The following is a 26,095-nucleotide window of genomic DNA, read 5'->3' as shown; positions in this document are numbered from 1 at the left end:
TCTAAACGGCAGTTCCCCCAGTCGCCTCTCCTGTCCCCTTGCCTGGATCGCGAACATCTTGCTGTTCCCCAGATTTAGTTTGTACCCCGAAAACCGGCCAAATTCCCCCAGAATCCTCTTTATTTCTTCCATCCCCCCCACTGGGTCCGACACATACAGGAGTAGGTCGTCTGCGTAAAGTGAGACTCTGTGTTCCACTCTTTCCCCCCCACCCCCCTGGACCAACACCTTCCAGCTCTTGAGGCTCTCAGTGCAATTGCCAGCGGTTCTATAGCTAGCGGGAACAATAGTGGGGAGAGGGGCACCCCTGCCTCGTCCCCCGGTGTAGCCTAAAATAGTCCGATGTCGTCCTATTCGTCCGTACGCTCACCACAGGAGCCTGATACAGCAACCTGACCCAGTCAATAAAGCCCCGTCCAAATCCAAACCATCCCAGCACCTGTTTAGCACAGGGCTAAATCGCTGGCTTTGAAAGCAGACCAAGGTACGCCAGCAGCACGGTTCAATTCCCGTAACAGCCTCCACGAACAGGCGCCGGAATGTGGCGACTAGGGGCTTTTCACAGCAACTTCATTTGAAGCCTACTTGTGACAATAAGCGATTTTCATTTTCATTTCATTTCACCTCCCACAAATATTCCCATTCTACTCGATCCAAAGCCTTGTCTGCATCCATTGCAACCACTACCTCCACCTTCCTACCTTCTGGGGGCATCATGATTGCATTTAGCAACCTTCTTACATTGGACGCCAACTGCCTTCCCTTAACGAACCCTGTCTGGTCCTCCTCAATCACCTCTGGAACACAATCTTCAATCCTAGAGGACAGAATTTTGGCCAGCAGTTTGGCGTCCACATTCAATAGGGATATCAGCCTGTAGGACCCCACAGCTCCGGATCCTTATCCCGCTTCAGAATTAGTGAGATCATGGCCTGTGACATCGTCGGGGGAAGCACCCCTCTCTCCCTTGCCTCATTGAATGTCCTCATGAACAACGGCCCCAATATCCCAGAGATCTTTTTGTAGAACTCTGCTGCGTACCTGTCCGGCCTCAGGGCTTTACCTGACTGCATGGCCTTCAGACCCTCCACTTTCTCTTCGATCCCGATCGGGGCCCCCAGCCCTTATACCAGCTCCCCGTCTACCTTCGGGAAATTCAGCCCCCCCTAGGAAGTGCCTCATCCCCTCTGGCCCCGGAGGGGGTTCCGACCCATACAGCCTACTGTAAAACTCCTTAAACGCCTCATTCACCCCTGCTGAGTCTCCCGCCAGGTTCCCGTCTCCGTCCTTTACTTTCCCTATCTCTTTTACTTTCCCTTTCCCTATCTCTTTTACTTTCCCTATCTCTTTTACTTTCCCTATCTCCTTTACTTTCCCTATCTGCCCCGGCCTATACTTTAATCCACTTAGACTCGCCTATAACTTTCCGTCTAGGTTTCCCCTTTCTTAAGCTCACTACATTGCTCCCAATGTCTGGATGCTCAGTGGTGGTTTCACAGTCCAGCGGGAGCTAGGGAGGAGGCTGGTGTTCTCCCTCTGTTTTGTGGCGGGTTGGTAAGCCAAACGACAGCTGCATCACCAATGTTGGCAAGTTTAGGTCAGGGTTAAAACTGAGAGACTGGAATACCATGAGTTCAGAGGTATATCAGTAAGGGTTTGTGAGAGGGAACAGAGATATTGAGACAGTCAATGTCACACTAGCTACTCACAGTGTAAAGGACTGGAGAGGGTACCAGCTGTCCAGTGATATGTCTCCAAGTCTGAATGGTATGTATTGGAGCTGACCCTAGGTTTGGAGCTCCAATGCATCTGCACCAGCTGTCCTTCAAAGAGATTGTGCCTTTGGGAGGTGCTAGTGAAGAAGCTTTGGTGAATTGTTGTACTGCAACCTGCGGGTAGTGCACACTCTATCTACTTTGGGAAGGATTTTCCTGCCGGCTTCAAGATCTCAACACTGGGACCAAATGGGGATCCTGAGCCCACGCATGCCAGGCGTCAGACTGGGGGATCTATTTTCCCCATATTTCTCCTAATTATCTGTCTCCGTGCTCACAATCCGATAAAGGACCTCGAGGGCACTTTAAAATGGAAGTGCCTCTGAAGCATATGTTTAAAATTATAGATACATAAGGTCTGTGAAGGAAACCCCTTTTGGGCTATATGTGCATCCCTCTCCTTAGAGGCAGAACTCCCTTCTCTGATGGAGCTCAAGCCCGCAGAAAGGAGACTCCAGGAAGCTGGTGGCTACCTTGTGGTGGTGCTGGGGGTTGGGGTGGGTGTCGTCGGGGGCTGTATTTGGCCAGCAAGCCATTTAAAAGTTTGAAGTTCCAACTGGTGAAGATTTTAGGAATAACATCAGGGATACCACAAATTGCAAGCATCACATCAGCTGTCTCAATTTCACTGCTCGCAAGCTCGATCTCCCTCTGAACTAACAGCAAATGTGTTTGCGTTTGTAAAAGTGCAGCATTTTTTATTGCCAAATTTTACTTGGTATGAATGCGTATTCAATAGTCACAGAACTGGTGGAAATCGACCAAATCTAGAAAAATTCATCATTTACTTTCTGTAAATAGTTCATATTTTGTGTTGTGTGCTTCTAAATGTTGTAAAATCCCAAACCACATTTGAATAAGATTTATTAAGCGTATATTAAATGTGCAGTGGTTCAGATCTGGAATGTTGGTGTTTGAGTGGGTGACCAACATCATATTCTATTTTCTTGATTTTGAAAAGTAGTATAGTATTTTCATCGAAATCACTCCATGTATTTTCTTTTTCTTTTAATAAACAATCTCAAGAATGGAACTTAATTTCAGAGGAGTTTGTTAATCGATCATCTGTTCTTTTATCAGGGGTGTGATTAATCCAGTTGGTGGTGCCAAGGGCAGCAGGACTGCCCCACTCCAATGCATTTCTGTTGCTGAAGGGCACTCGAAACCCGTGCTGTGTCTAGATGCAACCAATGATCTGCTATTCACAGGCTCAAAAGGTAAGAACTTAGGGAGGAGAGTGGAAGGGATGGGGGCGGATGTGGAGGCTGGCCTGGCACATGGGTGCTGAACCCGACTTTCCGCGTCTGAGATCACCTCTGCGTTCTTTCCCAATCAACGTGCTGAACTTTGTTCCTGCTGGAAGGGTTTACTGTAAGGTCGGTCTGACTAGTCTCAAAACAGACTGACAGATAAACACGGGCACTGAGTGAAAAACCTTGCCCAAGAAAATAAAAACGTCTTTCCCGCTCACGAGTGGATGCTATTCTGAGACTGAGATGAATGAATGCTCTTGGACACAGTTAAATGAACTTTGTTCTCCATTTAACTGTGTCATCCCTGACTTGGGAACACCTCATCCTGATGTTGGAATTGGGGGTAAGGTGTACCATGTCCAATTTCCACATAGTCTCGGTGAATTTTGCCCTTATATTTGAGAAAATAATACACTATAAAAATGAGAGGTCTCGGTTTGCCCCCAAGAGGTCTGTTGCCCATAAAATGTCTAGGTGAATGTTTAAAAATGTGATTACTTTATTTTGCTCTGATATAAGTAAGCAGGTCTAATGTAATCTGTGGGCACTGACTTGTAACAAAAAAGAGTATCTGAATCCTTGATTGTTAAGAGACTTGACTCCCATTATTTCTCAAGCATATTCAATCCACTTAACCTAATTTTGGGGGCATTTTGCCATTACATTTTATTATGCTTGTCTCGTTGCTTTCAATTTCCAGATCTGACACACATGATTTTTTTTCCTGCACCTGATTGCATATTACATTGAACCAGCAGATTACCGTGTCAGATTCATGTGATGAGAATTGTTTCTGCTCAAAATAAGTTATTTATTTCAGGTGTCTTTTGATTGCAAATCGCAGTCAGTGCCTGAAAATTGATTATAGAAATATTGACATTGAAAGGGACCATCCTTCATTTGATTATACAAACCTTTTAGGATCTGCTATTTGTGATGAAATCGCTAGCATTATTATAAGTAATGTATTTCTAACATTATTGCAAACGGTGCAGCATTATTTAATTGGAAAAATTATCTCCAGTTCCAGCAATGTCTAGTTGAGGAAGAGCTGCAGATCCATTTCAGTTGACGTAGATACAATATCTGCAACAAGGTTTTAAAAAAAACACTTCTTCTCCAGATTTGTCACTTGCTTCTCTCTCATATCATATATCTATCACGTGCACAGAGCTGTGCCAATACCACAATGTAACCAGCTGGTTGAAAGAGGTGGGGAATGATGCAGATTAATTTTCTTCTCCATTTCATTTCACCATCTCATGGAATATTTGGCTGAGATTCAGACCGCCTGTGCGAGGAATTGCGAATGTTAGCCTCGTCTTTATCTCGCTGACAAGTTGCGCCGACAAGAGTGTCAGACTAATAAATACGAAAGTTAAGGCAGTGAAATTACAGGTATTCTCAATCGTTTAGATGAAGATAATTCTGAGGTTTGGGGAGAAAAAAAAATGGAGTAAGTGGTTATCCTGTGATAACCAAGAAATATAGAAAACAACATCTGATATAAATGGAAAAGCTATATGCTTTAAACAAAATATTGGCTTGAGTCAACCCAGGATGGATATTTTGTGCATACCTTGTGATGCCATAGATGGCCTGTTGGATTGTGGACAAAGCTGTGTATGTTACTGAGGAGGAGGCGATCTCCAAAATTGTTGTTGCTAGGTTGCCTCCATCTCGCAATTTTTGAAAGTGTAAAAGACTGTATGGGACCAAGATAAATGTGCAAGTGCTTTCTTTTCTTTTTCAAGAAGACTTGCATGTGATAATGTAGGTGTATATGTTTCTCCTTGATAATTGAGAGACTCTGTTTAATAATGCAATTCTAACTTAACATCCAAGGTCAAATTATTTTTTTTATATTTCCTTTTTTTATATTATTATAAAAATAAAAATGTTAATTTTGGATTCATGAATTTTCTATTTCTTATTTAATTTTATAATTTGTCATTCATTCAGATCGCACGTGTAAAGTTTGGAATTTGGCCACTGGACAGGAAATCAGTACCCTGAAAGGACATCCCAACAATGTTGTCTCTGTCAAGTACTGCAGCTACTCCAGCCTTGTGTTTACTGTCTCCACGTCGTACATCAAAGTTTGGGACATCCGAGAGAGCCCCAAATGCATCAGGACACTAACGTAAGAAACTCACCTTATTGTCTAATGGAACATACCATCCATCACATATATGTTATCACTGATTCTATTTTAATTTAGTTTTATTAACAAAAAAATAAGAAACATAGAACAAGAGAAGTTTAATGCCCATCTGGTCCTTCTACAGAATGTTTGTAATCTGCTTGATCATAACTGTGCCCCACTTTGTATTCTTCTCAGTTAAAGTTCTTGAAAAACTGAAGGTTTTGGAACAATGGAGTATCTGTCTAGCTATACCCCATTTAAATCTGGCTAATTTCTCTTTGCAAATGATATTTCCTTGATATCAGCAGCTGACAGATATTCCTATCACATATGATCTTTGATTAGAATATCTTGCTGAAATATAGAAAGCTAACACAGTAAAAGAAATGAGAGAACTCCAAGGTGTGTATAGGAAAAGGATATTAGATTTGTAAAATGAAAACACAAAATGGGATAAATATGGCTGGTTAGAAGTCTAAAGAATAGAAATTATGCTGAAGTTATAAAAGACAAAAATAGCTGAAAACGTAACTATTTTCAAGAACAATTCAGTAACGAGCATAATATTAATCTATTCAACTATTACATTCCATATCTTAAGGGATTTTAAAATGTGCCAGGGATGCTTCATATGTTAAAGGTGACTCATGATTAACAAGTCCAAATAGGCCTTATTTCTTGGGATGGTGAAGGAGACTGTTGTAGAGAAATGGCCATTAATATTGAGGAATAATGTAGGAATTATTGGACATGTAAAGTCGCTACAGTCCCAGATGACCATAGGCTATTTTCCCCTTTGAGGGGAAGAGCTGACTGGTGGTGATTTTAACTGGAGGGTCACCACACCTCAGGCGAGGGGCAAGCTTGAGAAGGTGGGGCCTTCATGAATAACCTCAGCCGGCACGGGAATTGAACCCATGCTGTTGGCCTAGCTCTGCATTACAAACTAACCGTCCAGCCAACTGAGCCTGATTGAGGATTCCAAAGGGCTGGAAGCAAGTGCACATTGTGACACCAAATAAAAACTGCTCAAACTTGAAGCAGATCATTGCAGTCCCAACAGATTAACATAATGGGAAACAGAAAATTTGAGTATGGAAGTGGAAGACCTTTCATGATGTATTTGCTGAATTTAGTTGAAGATGTCAATGCAGTAAACAATAACGTTTATTTGGATTTGCGGTATGCTTTTGACAAAATTTACACAAAAGCCCTCTGAATTAAAAAAAACAATCCCACAGGAATCTAGAATACAACATGATTGGATAAATTTTTAAACATGAAGAAACCAAGAATTCTTGCGAGAAATGCAATTCAGTCTGGAGTGTGTGGTTTCCACAGTGCTCTCCAGGTTCAGTAACTGTGCCTTTGGATTAGAAAATTACATATCTCACTCCATTATTTAAGAAGCAAAGGAATGAAAAAACAGGAAAATGCAGACTTGTGAGTTTGACGTCAGCTGTGGGGAACTTGCTGGATTCCATCCTCACGCAGAATGTGACTGACTAGTTGAAGAAGAATGGGCTGATCAACAAACGTCAGTGGGAATTAGTGCTGGGTATGCCATATCGAACTAATCTTAGTTTAATGTTTTGAAGTAAGGCACGAACATGCTGGGCAGGGTTCTATCTTTGGATGTTGCCTTTATGGACCTCCAGCAGGTATTTGACAATACCTTGATTATTCGCAAAAATGAAAATGCATGGTGGTAACTGAATGACATGAGTTTGGGGAGGGAGGGAACGGAAAGTACAGGATAAAATAACTGTCCTCTGGTGGGTGTGACCAGCTGTGTTTCTCAGAGATCAGTCATGGGGTCTCAACCTTTCACCATGTATATCGATTCACTTGAATTCAGAAATTGAGAGGTTGCATTTCCATTTTTCCAGATGACAGAAAGTTAGAAGAAATGGTAAGTTGAGTAGATAGGACAAAAAGTTACAAAGGGCCATAGGTTAATTAGGTGGCCAAAACTATGACAAATGGAGTTTGAGGTGTAGGAAGTTTGAGGTCATTCACATGGATCTAAGAAAGAGAAATGAAAATATTTTCTTCATGGTGTTGGACTATGAATTGCAGGGCGGCACGGTAGCGCAGTGGTTAGCACTGCTGTCTCACGGCGCCAAGAATGCAGGTTCGATCCCGGCCCCAGGTCACTGTCCATGGGGAGTTTGCGCACTCTCCCCATGTCTGCGTGGGTCTCACGCCCACAATCTAAAGTGCAGGGTAGGTGGATTGGCCACGCTAAATTGACCCTTAACTGGAAAAAAAAATTGGATACTCCAAATTTCTAAAAGAAAGTGTGTAACTGAAGATGCGGCTTTAGCATTAAGCCACGCAAGGACCCACAGAGCCCATGACCATTAACATGGTGGACAAACATACTCGTTAGAAGGGTGCCACCGTGCCACCCCTTCAGCTGCCCACTGAGCAGATGTTTCTGGGAGGAGTCGGTCCTTGGACTCCAGATCATTGGTATTGCTTTCTCAGGCTTTTTTGGGCCTCCTCTTGCCGTCGAGTGTCCTCAAAGAATTGTGTTCCTTCAATCAGGAGGTTCTCCAAGTAGGTCTCCTGTAAGCAATGATCTCCCATTGCTTACAGGAGATGTACAAGTTGACGTTGATGTTACCTTTCTTGAGATAAGTCTTCAGGGTGGTCTTTGAAGCACATCCTCTGTCCTCTTGTTCAGAAGCCTTCCTTGAGCTGAGTAAAGAAGATTTGCTTTGGCAGTCCACCAAAGAGAAGGAATTGGTGGATGTTGAGTCTGGAGAAGGGTGTGTAGATAGCCTGGGTCACATTAAGATCCAAAAAGACGAGGTGTTGGGCGTCTTGAAAAATATTACGGTAGTTAAGTCCCCAGGGCCTGATGGGATCTACCCCAGAATATTGAAGGAGGCTAGAGAGGAAATTGCTGAGGCCTTGACAGAAATCTTTGGATCCTCACTGTCTTCAGGTGATGTCCCGGAGAACTGGAGAATAGCCAATGTTGTTCCTTTGTTTAAGAAGGGTAGCAAGGATAATCCAGGGAACTACAGGCCGGTGAGCCTTACGTCAGTGGTAGGCAAATTACTGGAGAGAATTCTTCGAGACAGGATCTACTCCCATTTGGAAGCAAATGAACGTATTAGTGAGAGGCAGCACGGTTTTGTGAAGGGGAGGTCGTGTCTCACTGACTTGATAGAGTTTTTCGAAGAGGTCACAAAGATGATTGATGCAGGTAGGGCAGAGGGTGTAGTCTATATGGACTTCAGTAAGGCCTTTGACAAGGTCCCTCATGGTAGACTGGTACAAAAGGCGAAGTCACATGGGATCAGGGGTGAGCTGGCAAGGTGGATACAGAACTGGCTAGGTCACAGAAGGCAGAGAGTAGCAATGGAAGGGTGCTTTTCTAATTGGAAGGCTGTGACTAGTGGTGTTCCGCAGGGATCAGTGCTGGGACCTTTGCTGTTCGTAGTATATATAAATGATTTGGAGGAAAATGTAACTGGTCTGATTAGTAAGTTTGCAGATGACACAAAGGTTGGTGGAATTGCGGATAGCGATGAGGACTGTCAGAGGATACAGCAGGATTTAGATCGTTTGGAGACATGAGCGGAGAGATGGCAAATGGCGTTTAATCCGGACAAATGTGAGGTAATGCATTTTGGAAGGTCTAATGCAGGTAGGGAATATACAGTGAATGGTAGAACCTTCAAGAGTATTGACAGTCAGAGAGATCTAGGTGTATAGGTCCACAGGTCACTGAAAGGGGCAACACAGGTGGAGAAGGTAGTCAAGAAGGCAGACGGCATGCTTGTCTTCATTGGCTGGGGCATTGAGCATAAGAATTGGCAAGTCATGTTGCAGCTGTATAGAACCTTAGTTAGGCCACACTTGGAGTATACTGTTCAATTCTTGTCGCCACACTACCAGAAGGATGTGGAGGCTTTAGAGAGGGTGCAGAAGAGATTTACCAGGATGTTGCCTGGTATTGAGGGCATTAGCTATGAGGAGCGGTTGAATAAACTCGGTTTGTTCTCACTGGAACAACGGAGGTTGAGGGGCGACCTGATAGGGGTCTACAAAAGTATGAGGGGCATAGACAGAGTAGATAGTCAGAGGCTTTTCCCCAGGGTAGAGGGGTCAATTACTAGGGGGTATAGGTTTAAGGTGCGAGGGGCAAGGTTTAGAGTGGATGTACGATGCAGGTTTTTTTACACAGAGGGTAGTGGGTGCCTGGAACTCGCTGCCAGAGGAGGTGGTGGAAGCTGGGACGAAAGTGACATTTAACGGGCATCTTGATAAATACATGAATAGGATGGGAATAGAGGGATACGGACCCAGGAAGTGTAGAAGATTGTAGTTTAGTCGGGCAGCATGGTCGGCACGGGCTTGGTGGGCCGAAGGGCCTGTTCCTGTGCTGTACTTTTCTTTGTTCTTTGTTCAGTTGGGACTCTGATATCCTCAGCACATGGCCAGACGAAAGGATTTAGTTTAGGACGATCATGGCCTCAACGCTGGTGCTCTTGGCTCCTTCAAGCACACTAATGTTAGTACGCCTGTCCTTCCAATGGATGCAGAGAATCCACCTCAGACAACATTGACGGTACCTCTTAAGGGCCTTGAGTTGGCGTCCGTGCCTAGTCAAGTTTCTGAGCCATATAGAAGAGTTGAGAGGATGGCCGCCTTGCACACAAGGATCTCGATGTCGGCATGGATATTGTGGTCATCAACGACTCTCTTCTTTAGACACACGAACGGGGTACTCCCCAAAAACGATAAAGACCTGACGGAACGTGGAGCATACAGACCCATTTCACTGCTAAACGTGGATGCGAAAATACTCTCAAAGGTCCTGGCCAAAAGGCTGGAGGGCTGCGTACCAGAGGTAGTCGCAGAGGACCAAACGGGCTTTGTCAGGAGCAGGCAGCTCACAGCGAACATCAGGCGGCTGCTGAATGTGATAATGACCCCCCCCTCCCCCGGGGAGAGAACACCAGAGGTGATCTTCTCCCTGGACACAGAAAAGGCCTTTGACAGAGTCGAATGGAGCTACCTCCTCGAGGTACTGGAACTATTTGGGCTAGGAGCGGGATTCACCGCCTGGGTTAGGTTCCTGTACAATGCTCCCAAAGCAAGTGTCCGAACTAACCCCACCAGCTCTGAATACTTGCATCTACAGAGAGGAACAAGACAGGGCTGCCCCCTGTCACCACTCTTGTTGGTGCTAGCGATCGAACCCCTGGCGATAGCTCTGCGGGACGCAAAAAGCTGGAAGGGAATCCGGAGAGGAGACAGAGAGCACAGAGTCTCACTCTATGCAGATGACCTGCTCCTCTATGTCTCGAAACCACAGGAGGAACTGAAGGCAATACTGCAAATACTGAAAGAGTTTGGAACCTTCTCGGGCTACAAACTTAACCTGAGACATTCCCAGTGAACCCAAAAGGGGGAGGGACAGAGCTGAAGGGGCTCCCGTTCAAAACGGCCCAGAACAGATTCCATTACCTGGGGATCCAAATAGCCAGAGACTGGACACAAATCTACAAGTGGAACATGACCAGCCTGGTGGAGGAAGTAAGAAAAGACCTTTAACGGTGGAGCTCACTCCCACTCTCCCTGGCAGGAAAGGTGCAGACGATCAAGATGAACGTACTGCCAAGGTTCCTCTTCCTCTTTAGATACATCCCGATCTTCATCCCCAAGGTATTTTTCCAAAACATAGACAGGCTAATCATGGCGTTTGTGTGGGGCGGGTAAGAACCCGAGAATTCCCAAACCGACACTGCAAAGAGGGAAAGTCAGAGGGGGCCTGGCTCTATCGAACCTACAATATTACCACTGGGCAGCAACGGCAGAAAAAGTGACGGGATGGGTACAAGAACCCAACGCAGATTGGGTATAAATGGAGGAGGCATCCTGTAAAGGAACAACTTTTCGGGTCCTGGCCACAGCAGCACTCCCATCCTCCTCAACAAGGTACACAACGAGCCCAGTGGTAGCGGCCACGCTGAGAACGTGGACCCAGTTGAGACAGCACTTCGGGATAACCAAAATATCCCCTGTGGCCCCCATCTGCGGCAATCACAGATTCCCCCCAGCCATGCTAGATACCACCTTCAAAAGATGGAGGCGGGACGGCGTTACATTGGCAGTCGGGGACATCTACGTAGGGCGCAGATTGGCGACACTGGACGAACTGACGAGGAAATAGAAACTAGCAAAAGGACAGGAATTGAGACTCTCCAAATAAAGCACTTCCTCCGCAAAGAGACAGTTGTTTACCCCGGGACCCCAGAGAGCACTGCTAGAGGACCTGAGAGGCACAAGCAGCGAGAAGGAGGGAGGTTATGTGGGAAAATATATGGACAGCTACTGGACAGAGCCCGAACACCACTGGATGGGACCAGACAAAAATAGGAGGACGAACTGGGGATAGGGGTAGGATGGGGACTCTGGAGCGAAGCACTAAGCAGGGTGAGCTCCACCTCCTTCTGCGCAAGGCTAAGCCTAATGCAGCTCAAAGAGTGCTCCTGACCAGAACCCGAATGAGCAGGTTCTTCCCGGAGGTGGAGGACAAATGTGGGAGGTGCCAGAGGGGCCCGGCCAACCACACCCACATGTTTTGGGCTTGCCCCAAGCTTGCTGGGTTCTGGACAGCCTTCTCCAAGGCAATGTCCAAGGTTGTGGGGGTGAGGGTGAAGACATGCCCAATAGTGGCAATCTTCGGGGTATCGGAGCAGCCAGAGTTACACATGGGGAAGGGGGCCAACGCCCTTGCTTTCACTTCCCTAATCGCACGCCAGAGAATCCTGCTTGGCTGGCGATCAGCAGCACCACCCAAAGCTGCAGACTGGCTCGCTGACCTCTCGGAATTTCTCCACCTGGAGAAGATTACGTACACCACCCGAGGGTCAGAGGAAGGCTTCCTGGATACTTGGGGGCAGTTCGTCGGTCTGTTACAAAACCTGTTCGAGGCCAGCAACGAGGAGTAAGCCAGGGGAAAAAGAAAATGTGGAGAACCAAAGGACTGCGCAACCTGGGGAGCGGTGGGGGGGGGGGAAGAAAATGGGGAAACCACAAGAGAAGAGGAAGGCTGCTGAAACCAATGTGGGGGGGGGGGGGGTGGAAGGGGGGATATCATCGACTAATCCAGAGGGCAGCAAATTGTACGTACAGTTAGTCAAATGAAGGACAAAACAAACATCTCTGTAAAATAAAGCAAATTAGCGCGGGCAAGAGAAATGTAATATATAAGCAACAACTGTTCATAAATATGAGAAAACCCAATAAAAAGATTTTCAAACAAAACAAAGGGGGTACTCATGGCTTGGATATGAATCTCCACATCAATCTCAGCTTTAGAGGAGAGGTGGATCCCGAAGTATGGGAAACGTTCTACGTCAGGTTTCTCCATTGATCTTAGAGGGAGAGATAGGATCTTGCCCTGGAGTAGGTTTGTAAAGGACTTGAGTCTTCTTGAGATTGAAGCTGAGACCGATTCTTTGATACGCTTCCGCAAAGGTCTCAATCATGGCTTATAGAGATTGTCTTCTGAGAGAGTGGAGATCTGCATGCTGAAGTTCCATGAGCGATGTTAGTGTTGTTTTCTTATTGGATTTCAACTGGTTGGGAATAAAACGTTTCCTGTAGTCTATGTTCACTTCACTGGGAAGCTTGCTCTTTACAAGGGAAAGGATGGTGGCGATGAGGATGGAGGAAAGATTGGGGGTAATGACACATCCCTGGTTGACTCCAGTCTTGTCCTCAAAGGTTTCTGTCTTATTTCCGGTCAGTGAGGACCGCCACAGACATCTTATTAACGGGGCTGGTTTAGCACAGGGCTAAATCGCTGGCTTTGAAGGCAGGCCAGCAGCACTGTTCAATTCCCGTACCAGCCTCCCCGAACAGGCGCCGGATTTTTCACAGTAACTTCATTTGAAGCCGACTTGTGACAATAAGCGATTTTCATTTCATTTCATTTCATTTTCATTTCTGGAAGAGTCAGAGGATGTTAACAGATTTCTCAAAGTCGACCTTTGACTGGGTCTTCCAAAGCACTTTGACTGAGTCAAAAGCCTTGGTCAGATCAATGAAGGCCATGAAGAGTGGTTGATGATGCTCCTAGCATTCCTCTTGAAGTTGCCAAGCAGTGAAAATCATGTCCACTGTTCCACAGTTTGGTTGCAAGCCACTATGGCATCCTGGAAGGATTTCTTCAGAGCCTGGGAGAAGGCGACTGGCAAGGATTCGGGTGATGATCTTCCAAGTGGTAGAGTGTAGGGAGATTCCTCGGTAGTTCCCACAGTCCACTTTGTCTCCTTTCTTGAAAATGGTGGCAATGACCCTGAGATCAGCAGGATTTTCTTCTCTGTCTGAGATTTTCAGCAACAGCTGATGGAGATGACAGGTAATTAATCTCTTCTCCAAGTTTGAAAATTTCCGCTGGGATCGCGTCCACTCCTGCGGCTTTTCTATTCTTCATGTGTTTAATGGCGTCTTCGACTTTGTCCATGCTTGGTGGGAGTCCAAGATCATCTTTTATGGGAATTTCCTCAAACAGGTCCTTATCTATGATTATATCATTGTTTAGGAGTTTTTTGAAGTTTTCTCTTCATCAAAGCCCAATATTTTCTTTGTCTCTCAAGAGGGTTACCCTGCACTGGCTTGCGGCCCAGGATATTGGGTCCATATATTTCTTTGGTGGCACTGAAGAAGCCCCGAATGTCATGCTGATCAACAAGGGGTTTCCACTCTTTGGCTTTCTCAGTCCAGTATTGGTTCTTTATTTCCCTCGTTCGTCTTGGTGTTTTCTGGTCTTGCGGACAATGGTTTCTTCACAACTTAGGATGATTGCTGACTTCAGCTCTTTCCAATTTTCCTCCACTGCAGTAGAACGGACACTTTGGAGATTTTGGAGAAGACCTTGTTGGAAGTTCACTAGCATGCTTGGCTTTTTAAGCCGCACAACGTGGATCTTTTTTCTCAACTTTTTCTTCATCTTCCGCTGTTTCTGGTGGAGTTTGATGAACATAGAGGAACGGATGAGCCGGTGGTCTGACCAGCAGTCATCTGCACCGGGCATCCTTTTGGTCTCAAGATCAGACAATGACAAAGTTAATCATTTGCCAGTGCTTTGATCATTGATATCTCCAGGAAGTCTTGAACTTGTCTTTTTGGCAGAACAGTATGATAATGATGACAAGCTGGTGTCCTGCACATTTGGTAAGCAGGAGAATCACATTGAAGATGCAATTCTCAAGCCCTTCTTTTCCATTGGTTCATTTTCATATTTGGGAGTCCTTTCCAACCCTGGTGTTGAAATCCCCAAGGAGGATGATCTTGTCTTCCTTGGGAATATTGGAGAGTATGGTGTTCAGGGTGGAGTAGTAGCCTTCTTTGGACTCATCATTGGCATCAAGGGTTGGGGGCATAGGCGCTCACAACTGTTGTCTGCTGGTTCTCGGTAAGTTGTAGATTGAGGGTCATGAGAATCAGTTAATGAACTTGGTGTTGATGGTGAAACCAATTCCATGTGTCGTGGGCTGATCCTTGGATTTTCCTCTTGAGAAGAAGGTGTAATCACTACCATCTACCATGGCAGGTGTGACCACTACCTCAGCTGTTGAAGTGCCTGAGTTGAAGAGCAACAAGGGCAGTTTTCCATTCCGGTCGATTGACTTGCTCATTATCTATGAGAGTTTGTACAGGTTCCGAAATCCAATTTAACTTTGATCTTCTGACCACAGGTAGATGAGTCTGCTGGATGCAATTGGGGATGGAACAGACTATTTTTAGGGCACCTTTTTTAGCCCTTTCCCATGAGGGGTGAACAGAGTGGATCGTGAAGAGGGTTGCTCAGTCGTGAAGAAAGCTGTCGAAACACTCTCCTGTTCCTATTCCAAGAGCGAGATGACTGATTCAAACTCCACTACCTACGTGCCAGTCAGAAGCTAGGGACTTCCAGATTTCATGGTCCTGTCCCTGTCACCTCTCTCCAATTGCCGCAGGGCTTGTCTGTGTGGGGCGGGGTGCGGGTTTCCTCCAGATAGATACCTGGCGTGGGACATCTTTTAACGTGGGTATGCTGTTGCACATCAGCAGATACATGGGCTGCGATTCTCCCCTACCCGGCGGGACTGGGGAATCCGGCGTAATGGAGTGGCGGGAACCACTCCGCCGTCGGGCCTTCCCAAAGGTGCGGAATTCTCCGCACCTTTAGGGGCCTAGCCCTTACCTTGAGGGGCTAGGCCCGCGCCGGAGTGATTTCCGCCCCGCCGGCTGGCGGGAAAGGCCTTTGGCACCACGCCAGCCGGCGCCGAAAGGACTTCGCCGGGCGACGCATGCGCGGGAGCGCCAGCGGACGCTCACGGCATCCTCGCGCATGTGCAGTGGAGGGGGTCTCTTCCGCCTCCACCATAGTGGAGACCATGGCGAAGTCAGGAAAAAAAAGAGTGCCCCCACGTCACAGGCCCGCCCGCCGATCGGTGGGCCCCGATCGCGGTCCAGGCCACCGTGGGGGCACCCCCCGGGGCCAGATCACCCCGCGCCCCCCCCGCCCCCCAGGACCCCGGAGCCCGCCCACGCCGCCTGCCCCCGCCGGTAAGGTAGGTGGTTCAATCCACGCCGGCTGGCGAGGGTTGACAGCGGTGGGACTTCGGCCCATCGCAGGCCAGAGAATCGCCGTAGGGAGCCGCTGACCGGCGCGGCGCGATTCCCGCCCCCACCCGATTCTCTGGTGGCGGAGAATTCGGGACACGGCGGGGGCGAGATTCACGCCAGCCCCCAGCAATTCTCCGACCCGGCGGGGGTGGTCGGAGAATCGCGCCCAAGGTACTTGACAGAAGATAGGTCCAATTCCATTGGCAAGGGAACCTCGATGATTGGGCATAAGTGTACTTTACCTGAATGCTCGTAGTATTCGGAATAAGGTAAATGAGTTGATGCCGCAAATCATTGTGAATGACTATGATTTAGTGGCCATTACTGAAACATGGTTAAAGGATGGTCACGACTGGGAGTTAAATATCCGAGGGTATCAAACTTTTCAGAAGGACAGAGTGGATGGTAACGGAGGTGGTGTAGCTCTGTTATTTAAGGATGACATCTGGGCAACAGTAAGGGATGACATCGGTGCTATGGAGGATAAGGTTGAATCCATTTGGGTGGAAATCAGGAATAGTAAGGCGAAAAAGTCACTAATAGGAGTAATCTATAGGCCACCAAATAGTAACATTATGGTGGGGCAGGTAATAAACAAAGAAATAACAGATGCATGTAGAAATGGTACAGCAGTTATCATGGGGGATTTTAATCTACATGTTGATTGGTTTAACCAGGTCGGTCAAGGCAGCCTTGAGGAGGAGTTTATAGAATGTATCCGCGATAGTTTCCTAGAACAGTATGTAATGGAACCTACAAGGGAACAAGCGGTCCTAGATCTGGTCCTGTGTAATGAGACAGGATTGATTCAGGATCTCAGAGTTAGGGATCCTCTCGGAAGGAGCGATCACAATATGGTGGAATTTAAAATACAGATGGAGGGTGAGAAGGTAAAATCAAGCACTAGTGTTTTGTGCTTAAACAAAGGAGATTACAATGGGATGGGAGAAGAACTAGCTAAGGTAGACTGGGAGCAAAGACTTTATGGTGAAACAGTTGAGGAACAGTGGCGAACCTTCCAATTGATTTTTCACAGTGCTCAGCAAAGGTTTATACCAACAAAAAGGAAGGACGGTAAACAGAGGGAAAATCGACCGTGGATATCTAAGGAAATAAGGGAGAGTATCAAATTGAAGGAAAAAACATACAAAGTAGCAAAGATTAGTGGGAGGCTAGAGGATTGGGAAATCTATAGGGGGCAACAGAAAGCTACTAAAAAAGCTATAAAGAAGAGTAAGATAGATTATGAGAGTAAACTTGCTCAGAATATAAAAAGATAGTAAAAGTTTCTACAAATACATAAAACAAAAAGAGTGGCTAAGGTAAAGTTTGGTCCTTTAGAGGATGAGAAGGGAGATTTAATAATGGGAGATGAGGAAATGGCTGAGGAACTGAACAGGTTTTTTGGGTCGGTCTTCACAGTGGAAGACACAAATAACATGCCAGTGACTGATGGAAATGAGGCTATGACAGGTGAGGACCTTGAAAGGATTGTTATCACCAAGGAGGTAGTGATGGGCAAGCTAATGGGGCTAACGGTAGACAAGTCTCCTGGACCTGATGGAATGCATCCCAGAGTGCTAAAAGAGATGGCTAGGGAAATTGCAAATGCACTAGTGATAATTTACCAAAATTCACTAGATTCTGGGGTGGTCCCGGCGGATTGGAAATTAGCAAACGTGACACCACTGTTTAAAAAAGGAGGTAGGCAGAAAGTGGGTAATTATAGGCCAGTGAGCTTAACTTCGGTAGTAGGGAAGATGCTGGAATCTATCATCAAGGAAGAAATAGCGAGGCATCTGGATGGAAATTGTCCCATTGGACAGACGCAGCATGGGTTCATAAAGGGCAGGTCGTGCCTAACTAATTTAGTGGAATTTTTTGAGGACATTAACAGTGCGGTAAATAACGGGGAGCCAATGGATGTGGTATATCTGGATTTCCAGAAAGCCTTTGACAAGGTGCCGCACAAAAGGTTGTTGCATAAGATAATGATGCATGGCATTAAGGGGAAAGTAGTAGCATGGATAGAGGATTGGTTAATTAATAGAAAGCAAAGAGTGGGGATTAATGGGTGTTTCTCTGGTTGGCAATCAGTAGCTAGTGGTGTCCCTCAGGGATCAGTGTTGGGCCCACAACTGTTCACAATTTACATAGATGATTTGGAGTTGGGGACCAAGGGCAATGTGTCCAAGTTTGCAGACGACACTAAGATAAGTGGTAAAGCAAAAAGTGCAGAGGATACTGGAAGTCTGCAGAGGGATTTGGATAGGCTAAGTGAATGGGCTACGGTCTGGCAGATGGAATACAATGTAGACAAATGTGAGGTTATCCATTTTGGTAGGAATAACAGCAAAAGGGATTATTATTTAAATGATAAAATATTAAAACATGCTGCTGTGCAGAGAGACCTGGGTGTGCTAGTGCATGAGTCGCAAAAAGTTGGTTTTCAGGTGCAACAGGTGATTAAGAAGGCAAATGGAATTTTGTCCTTCATTGCTAGAGGGATGGAGTTTAAGACTAGGGAGGTTCTGCTGCAATTGTATAAGGTGTTAGTGAGGCCACACCTGGAGTATTGTGTTCAGTTTTGGTCTCCTTACTTGAGAAAGGACGTACTGGCACTGGAGGGTGTGCAGAGGAGATTCACTAGGTTAATCCCAGATCTGAAGGGGTTGGATTACGAGGAGAGGTTGAGTAGACTGGGACTGTACTCGTTGGAATTTAGAAGGATATGGGGGGATCTTATAGAAACATACAAGATTATGAAGGGAATAGATAGGATAGATGCGGGCAGGTTGTTTCCACTGGCGGGTGAAAGCAGAACTAGGGGGCATAGCCTCAAAATAAGGGGAAGTAGATTTAGGACTGAGTTTAGGAGGAACTTCTTCACCCAAAGGGTTGTGAATCTATGGAATTCCTTGCCCAGTGAAGCAGTAGAGGCTCCTTCATTAAATGTTTTTAAGATAAAGATAGATAGTTTTTTGAGAATAAATTGAGAAATATGGTGTTCGGGCTGGAAAGTGGAGCTGAGTCCACAAAAGATCAGCCATGATCTCATTGAATGGTGGAGCAGGCTCGAGGGGCCAGATGGCCTACTCCTGCTCCTAGTTCTTAAGTTCTTATGATCTCCCTGCTGCTGCAGCCTTCATCGCAGCTATTGATACAATTCAATACAAGTATGTTCTGCCTGATCCGCCGTTGAGGATTTGTATTGGATCGTGCTTTGTCTGGCTGTTCCCCTCTGACCTTAACCGACATGGGTGGCCCTGCCAACGGGATCAATGGAATGTTCAAGTCTCTCCACCATGGGAAGATGACAATCCAAGGAAAGGACGGGGCTTCATATAATTTTACTGGATCATTTAAGTGAAAATTACCAATTTTTTTTTGTTTTAATACATTCCAGCCCCGACCAACCTTTCTTTAACCAGTTCCTCTTTGATTTCTGCAGCCGCAACCCAGATATTCTCCCCCCCCCCCCCCCCCCCCGCTAGATCCCCATCTAGCATGATTGCTCCCCCCATGTTACTTCCGAAAGTCAGCTGACTTCAACTGACCCCGGCTTCTCCCGCTCACTCCTTGACCCCCCCCGTGTGGGGAACTCCCATCTACCTTGCGCCTATCTTCCCGCCATCACCTTTCTGGCACGGGAACAAGGACAGTAAGCCCCGTATTCTCTATAGTTGTCCCGCCCCTTGTGGCGCAGCTCCCTCTACCGCCCCACTCCCATTCCCCATCCCCCGCCTATTTCTCTTCTTTCCCCCCACCGGCGCCCACATTTCTGAGTGTCCCCCCCGTCCCAATTTACATCCCTATATGCATCGGCATTGTCATTTCCCCTCTAACATCAGTCCCTCAGTTCCGATCCAGTTTCTCGTTTTTAATAAAGGTCCATGCTTCTTCCGCCGTTTCGAAGTAGTGATGTCTCTCCTGGTACGTGACCCACAGTCGCACCGGGTGCAGCATCCCGAACTTCACTTTCTTGTGTAGCACCTCCTTGGCTCGATTAAAACACGCCCTCCTTCTCGCCACCTCCGCACTCCAATCCTGGTATACCCGTACCACCGCATTCTCCCATCTACTACTTCGTACCTTTTTGGCCCATCTCAGAACCACTTCTCTGTCATTGAAGCGATGAAATCGCACGATCGTCGCCCTAGGTGGTTCTCCCGCCTTTGGTCTCCTCGCAGGGACCCGGTGAGCCCCTTCCACTTCCAAGGGGCCCGAGGGGGCCTCAGCTCCCATTAACGAGCTTAGCATCGTGCTCACGTAAGCCCCGCAGTCCACTCCTTCCACTCCCTCGGGGAGACCCAGGATCCGAAGGTTCTTTCTCCGTGCTCTATTTTCTAGGGCTTCAATCCTTTCAATGCACTTTTTGTGGAGCGCCTCGTGCGTCTGCGTTTTGACCGCCAGGCCCAGGATCTCGTCTTCGTTGTCCGTCACCTGCTGCTCCACCACGCGGAGCTCCATCTCCTGGGTCTTTTGTGCCTCCTTAAGCCCCTCAATTGCCTGTAGCATCGGGGTCAGCACCTCCTTCTTAAGCAGCTCCACACACCGTCTTAAAAATTCGTCTTGGTCCAGCCCCCATGTCGCCTGGGCTTTCTCCGCCGCCACCTTGCTCCTTTTTTCCTCCTGTCCCTATCTTCGAGGATTCTTCGCGATCTGGCCGCCGCCGCCGATATTTTTCTCTTTCGTTGGGGGGGGACTCCCTGTTGTCTCACCCCACACCGGGTTTTGTCCTGAAAAAATTCCCCGCTGTGGCTCTTAAAAGAGCCCGAAGGTCCGTTTGAGCTGGAGCCGCCAAAACCTGCGGCTTAGCTGGACATCGCCGCAACCGGAAGTCATTACCAATTATTTTTAACTCAGTTGCTGGTTGCGAGTGGAGTGAGCAAGAACACACCAGGCGGGATTTTCCATGCAATCCGCCACGTATTTCATAGCGATGGAGGTGGCCCGCCACTGCCCTGTGGCGGCATATTCTGAATGCACCCCTCTTCGCCAGGAAACCCGTGGAGGGGGGTTGCTATCGGCGGGACCGGATGATGCCGGCATCGTGAACGGCTGAAATACTCCGACCATCTGGTTGAATGTCAATTTATTGCCGTGTCTTCCTCGTGTAACAATAGCTCACATATATTTTGAGGAAGAGGGTGACATTGGGCGATCAGCTTGTCATGATGACTTACATGGATTCTGTTTAGTTGAGGATCTCTGGTGGGGTTTGTTTACCACTAGATCAGTACAAATAGTAGAGCAATCTCTCGGCAAATCCTGCTATCTAGGATACTACAGTGCATGGAGAGAGACTGTGGCTCTTGGTCACAGGATGACATCCAGACACCTGGCCTATCTGCATGCTGAGCTTCTTAAAGGGGCAGCACGGTAGCACAAGTGGATAGCACTGTGGCTTCACAGCTCCAGGGTCCTATTTTCGATTCCCGGCTTGGGTCACTGTCTGTGCGGAGTCTGCATGTTCTCCCCGTGTCTGCGTGGGTTTCCTCCGGGTGCTCCGGTTTCCTCCCACAGTCCAAAGACGTGCAGGTTAAGTGGATTGGCCATGATAAATTGCCCTTTGTGATCAAGAAGGTTAGATGGGGTTGTTGGGTTACGGAAATAGGATGGAAGTGAGGGCTTAAGTGGGTCGGTGCAGACTCGATGGGCCAAATGGCCTCCTTCTGCACTGTATGTTCTAGCACTCTTAAAGTGATATTACAGAACGTAGCAAGTCACTTCATGGAGTCGTTGAAGCTGAATGAATAGAATTAATAGATTTCAGGATGTTGACATGCACCTAATTGAAGACAAATAACTATCTCTTTTTTTCTATGATCAGTTCCTCTGGTCAGGTGATTTCAGGTGATGCTTGTGCCAGCACAGCCAATCGCACTTTGAGTATTGCACAAGGTGAGCACCAGATCAATCAGATTGCACTGAATCCTGCTGGCACACTCCTCTATGCTGCTACCGGCAACTCTGTTCGCATTTGGGATCTTAAGAAGTAAGACACCTTTCTTGGTCATGTTTCGTTGTTTTCTTTTTATGTTGTGTACAAGTAATTTTAACCTCCGTTTATTTGATGAGATAGGAGGTATTTAAATAAAATGTGCAACATATTTTCAATTCTTCATCATGAATTGATTATTCTTTTTATTTGTTAAGAACAGGGCTGGTAAACGTCAGGTTCTTCCAAATCCCAGAAGGGAAACCTGAAATAGCAGCCCTCAACTACATTTTGCAGTTTGATAATGTGAGATAAGATTTGAAAACCAGAAAATTATGTTCTCGACATTTACTGATGATTTCAAAAAAAATAAATGTTTCTTAACAATGAAATAAACAACAATAAATTCAACTAGAAGTACAACTAAAACAATGGCTATAAACATTAACACCAGCTCTCCCAAGTCTCAAACACCATTTCACCACCTTCAGAGCTAACTCTCCTTCAATCTCCACAGCATTTTATAGGTTATTAAAATAATTTTTTTAATCCAGTAATGGTTACCACACTAAGCAAGCTTTCTTCTCAGATATGACTTGCTGGGAGTTAAGCCATTCCTTCTATTGCCTGAGGCCTCAAACAGCTACTCTTGCATCAGTTTAATGCTTCTGATGTACAGTTTTTCCCGTTTGGTCTTCCTTTATCTGAACTGAATTCATGTTGTGAGCACCTTTGAATGTAAATTCAAAGTTCACACCTTGTCTCCTCATTCGAAACCTTTATGTTCTGTTCCCCATTGTTACCAGCTTTCCTGAGCTAAACATCTGTTTGCAGTGTTGCTAGGCTCATCAACATACCAAAAGCACAATTTCATTCACACAACCAAACTGTCCCTGTCTTTAAGCAACCTACATTTTCCAATAGTATTTTAAAAATATGCAACTAGTAGAAAACATTCCGATTTATTGGATTTCCCCGATATTTTCATGTCATTGCGTTTCCTGATATATTTAAGAATTATATTAAAGATGATTACCTATGAAATAGGCAATGTTCTTCAAAAATTTATCACCTGCTGATTCCCAAAGCTTCTCAAACATATACAAGGCAAAAGTCAGATTGTTCCTGACCTGAGGAAGACAGCCGCAACAATACTCAGAACCTTAACAACTTCCAGAACAGAGCAGTCTACTTAATCTGCAATTTATACACTAGTCTCAACACCAAACTCCCCCACCAATTGCCTGCAATGTGCAACATTCTACAGAATGCATAACAGCAATTTGCACAAGGCGCATGGAACTGCCATTGTCTCCAAGATCTTGTCCAAATGTATACCATCCTGAATTGGATATATTTCCTTCATCATGCTGGTTCAAACTATTAGTACCTCCTGCTTAATGGCATTATGGGAGCATCTTTACCACATGGACTGCAGAAGTTCAAAAAAGCAGCACCTTCAAGGATAACAGCGATGGTCAATAAATATCAGCCTTGATAGTGAATTCACAACTGAGAATTAATTCGTAAAAAATCAGTTATTTCAATGGATGACAAAACTTGGGGTTGGGGGGGGGGAGGGGTTGGGGGGGGGAGGAGTAATGTTATTTTTTCTTACAATTTTGCCTTGCAGTGGTAACGCTCGTTTCTTCGGTGTGCAGAATTCTAGTTGTCTCACGCACTTGTTTGTCCCTCGCAAGTATCCATTTATTTTCTTTGTCTGCTTGTAGAATTCAACCTGTGGGGAAACTCACGGGCCACATTGGTCCAGTGATGTGCCTCACAGTGGAGAGAATGGCAACAAAACATGACCTGGTCATCACTGGATCCAAAGATCACTATGTGAAGGTAATGTTCTTTGTGATCTAAACACAGCATTATAAACTGCCACATCATACACTCCCAGTAGCAACTCTTCATTATGTTTAGACGAAAGTCTAAAGACTAAAGTGGGCGGCACAGTAGCACAGTGGTTAGCACTGTTGCTTCACAGCGCCAGGGTCCCAGGTTCAATTCCTGCTTGGGTCACTGTCTTTGTGGAGTCTGCATCTTCTCCCCGTGTCTACGTGGATTTCCGCCGGGTCTCCAGTTTCCTCCCACAAGTCCCAAAAGATGTGCTTGTTAGGTGAATTCGACATTCTGAATTCTCCCTCTGTGTACCCGAACAGGCGCCGGAGTGTGGCGACTGGGGGATTTTCACAGTGACTTCATTGCAGTGTTCATGTAAGCCTACTTGTGACACCAGTAAAGATTATTATAAGTCTAAAATGGAGAGTCACAATTTACCCTTTTGGTGTTTGTCATTTGCAGCATTAAGTTTCTGGTGTAATGAAAAATCAACAGTAATTTAAGTATATTTTAGCACCATATTATACAGTCAATTATAATATCGATTATTTATCAGGTTAATAAAATTAATGATGTTCCGTTCTATACAATAGCAACTCAGATTGAAACTGGCAGTAAGTTTTTTTTAAATTAATATTGAGATTAACCTTATTGTAGAAATTCATCCTGGAGCAGATTTATTACCTACTGAAGCACAAATTTTTTACAACAATTATTGTGATGATCCAGCTGGAATGACATCAAAGTGTTACTGGCTGTTTCAGGAAACAGACTCATTCACCCATTATACATTATGTAGAACCAATAAACACTGGTAACACTAGGATATGTAAAAACAATCTTTAATAACTTTCCACTTTGCGAATAATTCCATTTTACTATGGGCCAATAAAGGTGTCAATAATCACCAAGAAGTCTTCTTGGCACAGTCGGCAGAACGTCAGACTCATAATCTGAAGGTCCTGAGTTAAATTCTCAGAGAAGGCAGCCCTTTTAAGGGCCGCACGGTAGCACAGTGGTTTGCACTGCTGCTTCACAGCGCCAGGGACCCGGGTTCAATTCCTGGCTTGGATCACTGTCTGTGCAGAGTGTGAACATTCTCTCCATGGGTTTCCTCCGGGTGCTCCGGTTTCCTCCCACAAGTCCCGAAACACATGCTTGTTAAGTGAAGTCGGCATTCTAAATTCTCCCTCAGTATACCCGAACAGATGACTCGGGGATATTCTTCAGTAACTTCATTGCAGTGTTAAGCCTACTTGTGACTCAAATAAAAAATATTTATTTATCATCAGCATCCTTTAAAGCATCAATATTTGAAAATGCAAGCACTTGAAACCTCTTTATCTTCTACAAATAAACATTGTGTAACATTGACAAAAGAGGTCAAAGAGCCAAGCAGTGTTTTACTTGAGATTCAGGTGTTTTAATGCTCTTTTGTACGTATGGGCTCTCAGCTAAACCACATTAGCGAGTGCTGAGCCCAGGTAAAACATTGCTTCATTAACAACCCTGGTTCTCTGATCTCTTCTGTCAATTGAACCCTGCTTTTCAGTGAGTAGGGGCATACCTTGACAAGGGGGGGCATGAAGAGGACCTTTTGAACATACCTTTCAAAAGCTCCTTCATGCAAACTACAGCTCATAGCACCTTTGATGAGCCCATTCAACACGACTCTTTGGAAAGATCGACTGACTCCATGAAAATTGCAGAAGACCCACAATGGAGCCAGGCAGGTCAAGGAGTGAGGTATGTGGACTTGAGACCTGAACCAGCCCACAACCGTCAAAGGCAGTCCTGAAAATCGGAAACGTCGGGAATGGAATCAGGAATCCCAGAATTGGATCCCGGCTGCCATTTTCACCCCTTCACAGAGTCTCCCCAACTCCGTGGAAGTCTAGCCCAGCGTTCCTTCAGAGCTTAACCTGAATTGCTGTTTCTTTGAATTGCATTCTGAAAATGTTTGAATTTATATTAATTTATCAAATTTTGACAACTATGTATTTGCCCTATAGAAGTTTGAAATTGCTGCAAGTACCCTCGGAAATGTTGGGCCCACTCATAATTTTGAGCCTCCACACTATGATGGAATTGAGTCTCTGGCAATCCATGCAGATATCCTATTTAGTGGATCCAGAGACAACGGAATAAAAAAATGGGACCTGGAACGGCAGGAGCAAATACAGGTACCCAAGTGAATCTCTCGCCTCTCCATTTGAAGCAAAAGGCTGAAACTTAGTTTTAAAATTTGTCTTCTCCTTGTTCCTTCTTATGTAATAAATAGAAAACATCTAACCACTCACTATCATATCCAGGAGAAACATTCCTATCCTTACTTTACCCATAACAGTTTTTGGACGCACTCATCTTGGCTGCTGTTATTAATAGTATCTGCACTTCACTAAAATGATAAATCACGGTGATCCAGTTTTGAACTTGCCAATTCTACAACAAAATACCCATTTCATAAACTTGAGTGCTATGTACATATTAT

The 26,095-nt window shown here is 45.7% G+C and overlaps 1 protein-coding gene and 1 non-coding gene across 4 annotated transcripts in view; both read left to right on the top strand.

Moving 5' to 3' along the window:
* Positions 1-26,095, top strand: part of kif21b (kinesin family member 21B) — a 223,118-nt gene that overhangs the window by 183,697 nt on the left and 13,326 nt on the right. For all 3 annotated transcript variants that reach the window (XR_011935738.1, XR_011935737.1, XM_072480319.1), the window contains 5 exons: positions 2,856-2,992; positions 4,991-5,171; positions 21,649-21,813; positions 23,487-23,604; positions 25,617-25,787. Coding sequence is in view for 1 of the 3 variants with exons in the window: in XM_072480319.1 (XP_072336420.1) it covers positions 2,856-2,992; positions 4,991-5,171; positions 21,649-21,813; positions 23,487-23,604; positions 25,617-25,787 (772 nt within the window). In the remaining 2 variants the exon portion in view is untranslated. The remainder of the gene's footprint in view (positions 1-2,855; positions 2,993-4,990; positions 5,172-21,648; positions 21,814-23,486; positions 23,605-25,616; positions 25,788-26,095) is intronic.
* trnam-cau (transfer RNA methionine (anticodon CAU)) lies at positions 24,519-24,591 on the top strand. Its single transcript has one exon. It is a non-coding gene; the product is annotated as a tRNA-Met (tRNA).

Source organism: Scyliorhinus torazame, chromosome 17 (assembly GCF_047496885.1).
Source record: "Scyliorhinus torazame isolate Kashiwa2021f chromosome 17, sScyTor2.1, whole genome shotgun sequence".
Classification (NCBI taxonomy): Eukaryota; Metazoa; Chordata; class Chondrichthyes; order Carcharhiniformes; family Scyliorhinidae; genus Scyliorhinus; species Scyliorhinus torazame.
This window is presented reverse-complemented; position numbering and strand designations above follow the sequence as displayed.